Genomic DNA, 11,985 nt, shown 5'->3' with positions numbered 1-11,985 from the left:
TGAGGCAGGGCAGGGAAGGAATGAGGCAGGGATACAGGGTGTTTGTGGATGAGGTAGGCTGAGACTGAGTGAAGTAGGGTGAGTCAGAGTAAGGTAGGGAAGAGCAGGGTGAGGCAGGAAAAGCAAGGTAGAGTGAGACAGTGTGGCAGAGATAGGCAGGGGGACTTTGAAAACAGGATGAGGAAGGGTAATTGTGAAGTCAGGGTGAGGGAGGGTGAAATGTCTGGAAAGGGTGAGGATAGGCTACTGCAGAGAGAGAGAGAGAGAGAGAGAGAGAGAGGGAGGGAGGGAGGGAGGGAGAGAGAGAGAGAAAGAGAGAGGGAGAGAGTTACATCACAACTTGCTCGAAACTCTCAGCTAGTCAAAATGTTCCAAACAAAAGAGAGAGAGGCTTAAATAGATCCTCTCTCTCTCTCTCTCTCTCTCTCTCTCTCTCTCTCTCTCTCTCTCCGTATACGCAGGTGATGAAGCCAGTACATGGAGATTGAGATGTGTGTGTCTGTTATTCTATTCGCTCCTTTTTTCTTTATAATAAATAATAACTACACTCATATCCACTATCCAGCTTTCATTTCCACACTCATTTCCTCTCTGATAAAAACAACACTCATTTCTAACATTCTAAGCATTTCTAAGCTTATAATACGCGATGGAAGAGTTAAGAGTAAGGATGGGACTGGAGTGCATTGGTGTTGTGATGAGGAGAGGTAGACTGAGATGTTTGGGCATATAGAGAGGATGGGAGATGACAATTGGGTGCAGAAAGTGAGAGGTGTGAACGTTGGGGATGCGGTTGCAAGAGGCAGACCGAAAAAGACCTGGGATGAGGTCATAGAGTGGGACCTCAGAAGGGACTAAATAGGGAGGCTGCCAGAGATCGAGCAGCCTGGAGAGCCGCCTTTTGGTTACTAGGCCGACATTTGCAAGCATGTTGGAGCCTTTATAAACGAAACGAAACGAATACTCATTTCCTCTCTCTGATATTCATAACCACTCATTTCCTCTCTCTGATATTCATAACCACTTATTTCCTCTCTTTGATAATCATAACCACTCATTTCCTCTGATATTCATAACTACACACAATTCCTCTCTCTCTCTCTCTCTCTCTCTCTCTCTCTCTCTCATAACTACACTCATTTCCCCTCTGATATTCGTAACCACTCAGTTCCTCTGATATAACTACACTCATTTCCTCTGAATAGCATTAATAACCCCTCATTTCCCCCTCCCCTGCAGAGGTCATGAAGCCAGTGGGGGTGGAAATGTGTGAGGGGTGCGGTCGAACCATTCAAGACCGCTTCATCATGCGGGTGATTGACACGTCCTGGCATGAAGACTGTCTCGTGTGTTGCGTGTGCCGGGTACAGCTGCAACACTCCTGCTTCGCCCGAGACAACAAGATCTATTGCAAAGTGGACTACGAAAGGTGAGTGGATGGTTCGCGCCGGGGTAGTGAGTGGGTGCAGGGTGAATTTAGAGAGAGAGAGAGTATAGCAAGAACTCCTAAACACCTCTCGCTTTACCTCCTGAGGACAGTAAGAGAATTTCCTCAGTATGATATTGCCAATTATTGTAAGTTTCCTCAGCTGCTTTCGTATGTCAGTCATAAAGTCACAGGTGGGTAAAGTTATCAACAAAGGTATGAGGGTGGTATGAGACAGGTATGAGGGTGGTATGAGACAGGTATGAGTGTGGTATGAGGCAGGTGTTAGAGTGGTGTGAGGCAGGTATGAGGGTGGCATGAGGCAGGTATGAGGGTGGTATGAGGCAGAAATGAGGGTGGTATAAGGCAGGTATGAGGGTGGTATAAGACAGGTATGAGGGTGGTATAAGGCAGGTGTGAGGGTGGTATAAGACAGGTGTGAGGGTGGTATAAGACAGGTGTGAGGCAGGTATGAGGGTGGTATAAGGCAGATATGAGGCAGTATAAGGGTGATATAAGGCAGGTATGAGGGTGGTATAAGGCAGGTATGAGGGTGGTATAAGGCAGGTATGAGGGTGGTATGAGGCAGGCATCAGGGTGTCATGTGGGTTATCGATTTTGGCGAGGTGACGACAAAGAGAGATAAGGAAGTGAGATAAGAAGAGAGAGAGAGAGAGAGAGAGCAGAGGAGAAAGTTAAACAGATAGATAGATAGATAGATAGTGAAATATATATACAGATTGATAAGGAGTGAAGGATGTCAGTTTTCATTCTCTCTCTCTCTCTCTCTCTCTCTCTCTCTCTCTCTCTCTTCCTCCTCCCCTCCCATTAACTGACCACAAGAGGGGAAAGAGAGAAAGAGAGAAAATAGAGGGAGGGGAATTGTTTTGTTGTGGTCAGTCTCTCTCTCTCTCTCTCTCTCTCTCTCTCTCTCTCTCTCTCTCAGTGACGTAATTATAGCATCAAGGCGTGTAAATAAAGACGATAGTATATGTTTGTACAGCGATGGGTCTCTTCCTTCTTGTGTTACACGAGAGAGAGAGAGAGAGAGAGAGAGAGAGAAAGATTGAGGTGAGAGAGAGAGGAAGATTGGGGTGAGAGGAGGGGAGACAAAAGTTTGAGAAGATGGAGAGAGAGAAACAGAAGGAGAGAGGAGGAAAGAAAAAAAATGAGTTAGAGGAGGGAAGGGAAGAGAGAGAGAGGGAGGGAGGAAGATAAAAGTTTGAGAACTACATAAAGTGAGAGAGAGGAGAGAAGAGAAGAAAAAAAAGAGTAAAGGAGAGAGAGAGAGAGAAGGGGAGAGAATAATCCCTTCACTCTGATGACGCATTTTTAATTAGGCTTTGACCAGACGCTTTTCCTCAGCTTAGGACAGACTCGTAGTGAAGGGGTTAATGGAAGCTGTATCGAACTCCTCCAGTTTGAAAAAAACATCATTAGAGCTGAGTAAAATCGTCTGGCAATAATAATAACAATAATAATAATAATAATAAATTAAAAAATATAAATGATAATTATGATTAGGATAATAACGATGGTGATGGTGTTGATAGTAGTAATAGTAATAAAAATGAAAATAATAATAATAACAATAATACTTTATATATTTACATAGAATCCTGGTAAAGCATCGTTCTGTGTCAAGTACTTTCACATACCTGATAGCTTCGTGACAGGAATATTCATCTTGTATCATTAAATATTGCAGTACGTGATGGCATATACTGCTGAGAGAGGGGGAGAGGAGAGGAGAGAGAGGGAGGGTGGACGGGAAGGAGAGATAGATGGAGGGAAGAGGGGAATGAGACAGTGGGAGAGGGGGAGGAGAGGAGAGAGAGATCAAGGGAGAGTGGAGAGGAAGGAGGGAGAGACAGAGAGAGAGAAGGGAGGGAACATATAGAGGGAGGGTGGAGGGATGAGGCTTAGGGAGGGTAGAGGGGAGAGACAGACAGAGGGTAGAGGGGAGAGACAGAGGGAGAGAGAAGGAGGGTAGAGGGGAGAGAGAGTCAGATGGTGAGGGAGGGCTGACCCATGTGTTGCCTGGCGACAGCTGGAGGAGGAAGGGAGAGAATGAGAGAGAGAGAGAGAGAGAGAGGCACATACACCGAGGATCTGCAAAACATAGTGTAAGATTGGCTAGGGATAGACTGGGTAGGCAGGGGTGTTTGGTGTGGGTGGGCTGGGTGAGGTGAGGGTAGGATTTAGTAAGCTAGGTTGGGTTAGGTTAGGCTAGGTCATGGAAGGTCAGGTCAGGTTAAATTAGGTCAGATTGAATAAGAATACGTTAGTTTAGGTTGCGTTAGATCAGATTAAGTTACATTAAGTTATATTTATGTAGAACTTGTCAGCCCTGATATGTGCCGTGCTGGGGTGGTTATTGTAGTGCAACCCTTCCCTTTGCTACCTCACATTTTTCCCACCCCAATGCACATTCTTGAAGGGTACGTCCAGGAGAGAGAGAGAGAGAGTTATTCCGATCCTTATTTTCTGTACTTCACACATTTTCATTCTGTTCTTTCCACGTACAGACAAAAACGAGAGAGAGAGACACACACACACACACACACAGACAGACAGACAAAAACGAGAGAGAGAGAGAGAGAGAGAGAGAGAGAGAGAGAGAGAGAGAGAGAGAGAGAGAGCGAATCCAGGGTGAAAATTCCCCTCGAAATTTTGCGTCGTGGGAAAGCAAAACTGAGCCATGAAGATAAGAGAGATAACGTTATCAGTGAGGCTCCCGTGAATCATTGGAAGATGAGGAAAAGCGTCTGGGGCCAAAGGGAGAAGGGCTAGAGTTTTCCCGTTCATGAGAGGGGTCGTTTATGTGGCTGTTGTGGGAAGCTTGCAAAATATATTAACACTTACATACATACATACACATGCGTACGCTACATGCACACACTAGCACGTACATATATACATACATACAGTCATACATACATACATACCCAGACACACATAGCAGACACTCATTCAGACACACATACTTACATACACACATACAGACAGACAGACATTCCCCCATAGACACATGCAGCAAACATACATACATTCACATACACACATACTTGCATACAGACATACCCACATACACACAGTACACACACACACACACACACACACACACACACACACACACACACACACACACATCTGATAGTGGAGCATAAACAAACACAAACAAACAGACAACCAGTAGCCGGGCATATAATGTAAACAAACACGAGAGGCCTCACATGCGGACGCGGAAGAGCGATACACAGGCCAAACTCACTCTACCCCTGTGGTCGTGTGTGTGTGTGTGTGTGTGTGTGTGTGTGTGTGTGTGTGTGTGTGTGTGTGTGAAAGAGAGAGAGGGGAGAAGGTAGTGCAGGGAGGAAGAGACGAAGAATGGGCGATGGAAGAAGGAAGAAAGGAAAGGAGTGAAGGAAGGAATTGAAGGATTATTGGATTGAAGAAGTGAAGGAAGGAAGAAAATGCTATATTAAAAGGAGGGAAGGGAGCATGGAATGAGGGTGGGAGGGAAGGTAGGAGGGAAGGAAAAATAGAGGAAAGAAGGACAAGAATGGGGGACTTGAGAAGAGAAGGAAGGAAGGAGAGAGGAGAGACAAGAATGAGAGACGTAAAGAAGGAAAGAAAGAAGGAAGGAAGGATGAAGGAAAGACATGAGACAAAAGAGGAATTGAAGGAAGGAGGAAGAGACAAAAGGAAGGAAGGAAGGACAAAGAGGAGGTGAAGGAAGGATGGTAGAGGAGGGGAAGGAGGAAGGGAGGGAAGGAGGGAGAGAAAATGTTATTCCTCCTCTCTCCTTTCCTCCCTCCCTCTTTCCTTCTCTAACTTTATGGATCTCGGAGTGACTTTAAGATGTTGACGTTTGAGAGAGAGAGAGAGAGAGAGAGAGAGAGAGAGAGAGAGAGAGAGAGAGAGAGAGAGAGATGGGAAGGGAGAGACAGAAGGAAGGGTGGGAAGAAGGGAAAAAATAAGGGAGCAAGGGAGAGATGGTTGGAATAGGGTTGGGGGACGTGTGTGTGTGAGAGAGAGAGAGAGAGAGAGAGAGAGGAAGGGAGGGAAATCCATTAATCCGGAGTTTAAGGGAGAATATTAGCAAGCTTAACTCCCTCGATTTTGTCAATTAGTTTTTATTATGACTCTCTCTCTCTCTCTCTCTCTCTCTCTCTCTCTCCCTCTCTCCCTCCCTCTTCTCAGCCTAGCTCCCCTCCTCTTTTCATTTTTTTCTCTAGCTTTTCATTTCCCTTCTCTCTCTCTCTCTCTCTCTCTCTCTCTCTCTCTCTCTCTCTCTCTCTCAGAATTCGAATTTTTCTGGGAGTGACCTGACATATTAGGAAGTAATTGACCTCTCTTTGGGGTCATGCGGAAGAGGTCAAGGCGTATTCTGTCAGAGGTCAGGAAATGATGAGTCGGTGAATGGTTGCTCTCTCTCCTATGACCATCAAGAGCGTTGTAGTAGTGGTAGTAGTAGTAACAGTAGTAGTAGTGGTGGTGGTGGTAGTAGTGGTGGTAGTAGCAGTAGTAATAGCAGTAGTTATGATAGTATTGGTAGTTGCTGTTGTTCCTGGCTCGTCAGAACGTAAGCCTGGTGGACTGAAGGCTGAATTTTATCTCCTATAGAATGTGCAGAACGAAGATAACTGAAATAGTGGGGAAAGTACAGTTATACAATGAAAGAGAGAGAGAGAGAGAGAGAGAGAGAGAGAGAGAGAGAGAGAGAGAGGACGCAAGAACAAAGGAGATAATAAAAATGAAAGGTAAATAGGAATGTCGGGGAAATGACTGTTACGCAAGCCGAGAGAGAGAGAGAGAGAGGAGGGAGGGAAAAACATCACCAACAAAGCGAGATAACACCGAGTTTGAATTCAAGAGAGAGGGAGAATACGAGACCGAGACAGCGAGACTACGAGGCCGAGATAGTAGCGAGACAGCAGCACCGGGAAAAAAAAAAAAAAAAAAAAAAAAGCGAGGTGCACCGAAATCGCAATGGGCCTCCGAGAACACGCAACCCCGCTACGCAACCAGCCAATGACAACCCGCCATTCCCTCCCGCCTCTCCGTACTCGCGTTCTCATTGGCTGCCGCTTGTATGGGGGGCCGAGTTCCCGGGGTTATTTTGCGCGCGCTTTTGTTTTTTTGTGTTTCGGCGATGGGAATGGGTGTATTTGCGCGGGTTTTTGGGCCAATGGGGTGTGTTGTTTACAAAGAGGAGTGGGGTGGTGGTGGTGGCAGTGGGTGCTATCATACAGGTTGCCAGAGAGCTGTTGGAGCCGCTGATATGAGCCGAATTCTTCTCTTTTTCTCTTTTCCCAGCTTCCGTGTCTGGCTTTGCTTCTCTCTCTCTCTCTCTCTCTCTGTTCCCAGTTCCTCTTGTCTATCTATCCCCCTTTCTCCTTTCCTGTCCCCCCCCCTCTCTCTCTCTCTCTCTCTCTCTCTCTCTCTCCAAACCCCTCCCCCCTGTCTCTCCCTGTTCCCAATTCCTCTTGTCTATCCCCCTTACTCCTTTCCTGTTCCCCTCCCCCCCCCTCTCTCTCTCTCTCTCTCTCTCTCTCTCTCTCTCTCTCCTCTGCCCCTGCCTCTCACTCTCACTCGATTGCACTCTCACGATATCACACTCACTGTTATTGACTCACTGCCGCTCTCTCTCTCTCTCTCTCCTAACTCGATGCTTCTACACCCTGTAAATTTCTCTCCCTCCCTTCTGCCTTTAACCCCCCCCCTCTCTCTCTAATCCCAAATTTCACTTTTTTAACATTTCATTCAAAATTCCGAACTATTTCTTTCCACTTTTCATTTATAAATTCAATATCTTTTTTGTTTTTTTGACCAGGAAAGAAAAAATGGTTACCTGCCTCATTATTTTTATTATTACTATTATTATTATTACTGTATTTTATTATTATTATTATTATTATTATTATTTTAGTTGTCTTTACTGCTGCCGCCCCAACTATTTTAATTGAAAGAAAACGGGTCGTAATGGAGGGGTTGGTCACTGAATTCACATCACACCCCTTGTTACTTATCTATTTGTCTATCTATCTGTGTCTGTTTATCTATATGTTTGTCTGTATCTATTTATCTATCTGTCTTTCAACTTATCTATCTGTTTATCTACGTCATTCGGTCTTTTATTCATTTTTCAGTTACCTGTCTATTCGTTTGTCTGTCTATCCATCAATCAGTATTATTCTGTACTTTATTTCCCCATCAGGAGCGTAGGAGTCAAGTCTAGGCTAATCATTCCTATCATTTAAGGCGATATGACCAGTCGCTCTACCCTTAGCAGTATTATGCAAACTGTTAAAACCCAGCCAACCCTTGAACTTAAACCCTTAATGCCACGTCCCTCTGGAGCGTCGTAACCCACTTGACCACCCGGCATCTGTTCGTGTGTCTGGCTTGTCACTCAGTGTAGAATCACATGAAGAGTGCTACATCAAGTGAGTGGATAGTGAGGGACCCCAACCTACCTCCACACTATTGTCTGAGTCATCTTTCCTTCCGACTCACCCCCCCCCCTTGACTCATCGTTTTCCTCCTTATGCTAAGAGACTGAGTCAAGTCTTGCTTCACCTCAGTCTCATTTCATCATCATCATCATCTTCTTCTCCACCTTCTCTCTCTTTTTTCTTCTTTTTCTTCCTCCTTTTCTTTCTTTTCTTCTTTCTCATCATTATTATTATCATCATCATTATCATCATCATCATCACCAGCTTCATCTTCCTTCTCCTCATCTTCATCATCGTCGTCTTTATAGTGTGTATCTGTCTTTTGTGTGTGAGTCAATCTGTTGGGTTTATGATTCTCTCTCTCTCTCTCTCTCTCTCTCAATCTATCTATCTATATCGCTGTACCCAGTTTTCCTTATTTGTTGTTATATACTGTATATCCCATTGATCTATATTTTTTCATTCAGACTTTTAATGTATCTATCCTTGAGCGTTAACTCCTTGAATCGTGTGTGTGTGTGTGTGTGTGTAATTTTTCTCTTCCCTCAGACGATTTCCTTCAGCCTAGGGGAAGCCTCTTGTATTAAACAGAGAAATGAAGGCTGCTGGTATATCTAACCCCTCCAGTGCCAATAATAATAATGATAATAATAATAATAAAGAAAGAAAGAAAGATAAATAAAAAGTTAATAAGTTCACATATCTCCTTATTTCCTCTTTCTCTCCCCCAACAGACTCTTCTCCGTCAAATGCGCTGGCTGTGGGGACCGTCTTCTGCCGCACGAGTTGGTGATGCGCGCGCAGGCCCTGGTCTTCCACCTGCACTGCTTCGCCTGCGTGGTGTGCTGCCAGGTGCTGCAGAAGGGCGACCAGTACGTGCTGCGCGGCCACCAGCTGTTCTGCCGCGCTGACTACGAGAAGGAGATGTTTTTACTGCAGCAACACGGGCCGCAGAGTGAGTGGCTGAGTTAGTATTACGCCGAGCACTGTTGTTGTTGTAGCTTTAGAGGGAAAATGTTGAGATAAATTAGAGGGAAGATGTTAAGGTTAATTTGAGGGAAGATGTTGAGATAAATTAGAGGGAAGATGTGGAGATAAATTAGAGGGAAGATGTGGAGATAAATAAAAGGGAAGATGTTGAATTAAATTAGAGGGAAGATATGGAGATTAATTTGAGGGAAGATGTTGAAATAAATTACCCCTTATTCTTCGTAACACCTCTTCCTTAGCGATTTATTTTACCTGTTACACCTGTGAGTGGCCGAGTTAGTATTAGCACTGTTCTTCCTGTAGCTTAGATGGGTTTAGACTTAGGGAAGATGTACAGATGAAGAGGAAAGGATGTAGAGCCGTAGTATTTTTTTTTTTTTTTACACTAAGAGAAATTGACAAGGACGAAAAAGCCAAGTTAAAGTGAGTAAACTATAGGTCGATTTAGAAATATATGTAGATGGAATTCAGGGGAATGTTTTGAGAATAGGCAAAATAAATCGCAGTGGAAGAGGTGCTACGAAGCCTCTCAGCCGCGAAGAACATTAGACTGATGGACAGAAGTGGAGATTTTTTTTTTTTTTTTTTTTTTTTTTTTTTAAGATGAGGGAGAGAGGTGTGAGTTAGGAGAAAGGCAGTCTGATAGCTGAGGACGGGGTGACGTGGAGGCGATTTGTTTGTGGCCACCCCAACTAGGATTTAGGTAACTTATAAGGGTTACAATGATGGCAGAACTCTCGCTCACACCAGCAAGTATTTAGCCGCTTTGGGAGTTTGCGTGCGTGTGAATTTGCGTGTGTTTGAGTCTGACTTTGAGTGAGGGTCTCCGAATTTAAGTGAGTGTGTGTGAGAATTTGAGTGCGTGTCTCCGAATTATAGTGAGTGAATTTGCGTGAGTTTGAGTGTGAATTTGAGTTGGTTTGAGTGTGATTTGAGTGAATGAAAGTGAATTTGAGTGAGGGTCTCCGAATTTAAGTGAGTGCGTGTGTGAATTTGAGTGAGTTTGAGTCTGAATTTGAGTGAGTGAGTGTAAATTTGAGTGAGTTTGAGTGTGAATTTGAGTGAGGGTCTCCGAATTTAAGTATAAGTGTATGTGTGAATTGAGAGTTTGAGTGCGAATGTGAGTGGGTTTGAGTGTGAATTTGAGTGAGGGTCTCCGAAGTTAAGTGAGTGTGTGTGAATTTGAGTGGGTTTGAGTGCGAATTTGAGTGTGAATTTGAGTGGGTTTGAGTGTGAATTTGAGTGAGTGTGCGTGTGGTTCATGAGAAGACAGTGTAGAGTATCACCCCCGCTATGAACCACATCACCATCATCACCGCCGCCCACACCAGCAGCGCCTTCGTCAGGGTGGACAGGCGGGGCAGCGGCGGTAGTGCCCCCCCAAGCTGCAGGGGCCCGGCTGCCCACGGATACCCCGCCCACGTGAGCTGCCCCCCCGCCCCCTGCAGGAAGGGATGCACTGGCATCCCTTGAAATTGTCCTGGCATCCCTTGAGGTTGTCCTGGCACCTCTTGAAATTGTCCTGGCGCCCCTTGAGGTTGTCCTGGCACCTCTTGAAATTGTCCTGGCGCCCCTTGAGGTCCTGGCGCCCCTTGAGGTTGTCCTGGCACCCCTTGAAGTTGACCTGGCACCCCTTGAGGTCCTGGCGCCCCCTGAAGTTGTCCTGGCACCCCTTGAGGTTGTCCCGGGGGGTGAGCGGCATCCTGTGGCTGGGGCGGTTCCTTGGAGTGTTTCCCGCCCATGGACCACTCACAAATTTATGTCCTTATTAATTAACGATGATGACGTTGATGATGATGATGGTTAATTGATGAGTGTGTGTGTGTGTGTGTGAGGAAGAGAGGTATGGCAGCTGGTGAGGCGAGGGAACTGACAGGGGATCGAGCTGGCTGGATGAATTTTGTGTGGGGGAGTGTATTATCAGAGCGTAGCACCCCCTGTTTCATTTTACTGTCCCCGGGTTTACTGTGTGGGATAGGTGTATGTGTAGCTGCGTGTGGAATGAGCTCGGATCTGTCAGGTGGAGGCAGGATTCCGGTGGCTTGATTGGTGAGTGAATGGGAGTGTGGCCCAGTCGTTTGAGGAAACTTTGGTTAGTATTTTTTCTATCATATGTTTTTCTGACCCTCTATACCCTTCCTAACCCCACCCTTGGTTGTGAAAGGAGGTCTGGATGATGATGATGATGATGATAATGGTCTGGATGATAATAATGGTCTGGATGATGATAGTGATGATGAGGATGAGGATTAATTTACTGACAGTGAACTTTAAGGTGTAGAAATCGAAAAAAAAAAATTAAAAGGGGAAAGGAGGGAGGATATTCTCAAGGCTAATTACTTTGGGAGGGAAGAGGCGGGAGGTGGCTGAAAAAAGAAAGAAAAAAGGAAAGAAAGACCAAAAAAACAAAGAACGAACTAGGATTATGATTCTGTCGGGACCATTTCCAAAACTTGCTCAATAATTGGGGTGATTGGTCAAAAAGCACATAGTATTCGCTTTATGTTAGGGCCATTCAGGAGGAGGGGGGCAGTGGGGGGAGGTCTCCAGGATTCCCCCCCCCCCCCCCCCAAAAAAAAAAAAAAGGATTCGCCCCCAATATTGATTTTTTTCTCAGTTCCCCCCCCAAAAAAAAAAAAAAAAAAAAAAATTCTCCTCTATTAGTGATTTGTCTCTATATGGCACTTGTTTCTCGCCGTCTCCTCTTCGCCTCAATAGATGGCAGCACCGCGACTGAAAGAGCCATCAGGTCGCTTCATTGCTAACTCGTGGCGCTTGTTTTTAGTCTGTCCTTTATGCTGGAGAGGGACGCCTTCATGTGGTGGCACTGATATAACTGGACGGTGGAGCTGCCCATTTATACAAACGTCCCTCAACCCCCCCATCCCCCAGGCTGGGGATAATGGTGGGCTACAGGAGCGGGGACATTACCAGCCTGCAGTCCACTGGGTTGACATTCAGATGAGAGGGGGGGTTGCAGCCACTGTGACTCCATAAGATAAAAATTGAAGTTATTGACAGACGATTTTAACCACGTGAGAGAGATAGGAACAGTCAGAGGCTTCAAAAACCGTCTCGTTACCCCTTGTTCTGGTACAATTTAAACAC

General features: G+C 45.4%; 1 protein-coding gene across 1 annotated transcript in view; it reads left to right on the top strand.

The window, feature by feature from the left end:
• The first annotated feature begins 1,244 nt into the window (after positions 1-1,244).
• LOC145414580 (LIM homeobox transcription factor 1-alpha-like) overlaps positions 1,245-11,985 on the top strand; it is a 28,731-nt gene continuing 17,990 nt past the window's right edge. The window contains exons 1-2 of the mRNA XM_080284098.1: positions 1,245-1,429; positions 8,622-8,842. Coding sequence (XP_080140224.1) covers positions 1,245-1,429; positions 8,622-8,842 — 406 coding nt within the window. The remainder of the gene's footprint in view (positions 1,430-8,621; positions 8,843-11,985) is intronic.

Source organism: Coenobita brevimanus, chromosome 100 (assembly GCF_032717465.1).
Source record: "Coenobita brevimanus isolate Jiangsu-jjx chromosome 100, ASM3271746v2, whole genome shotgun sequence".
NCBI lineage: Eukaryota > Metazoa > Arthropoda > Malacostraca > Decapoda > Coenobitidae > Coenobita > Coenobita brevimanus.
This window is presented reverse-complemented; position numbering and strand designations above follow the sequence as displayed.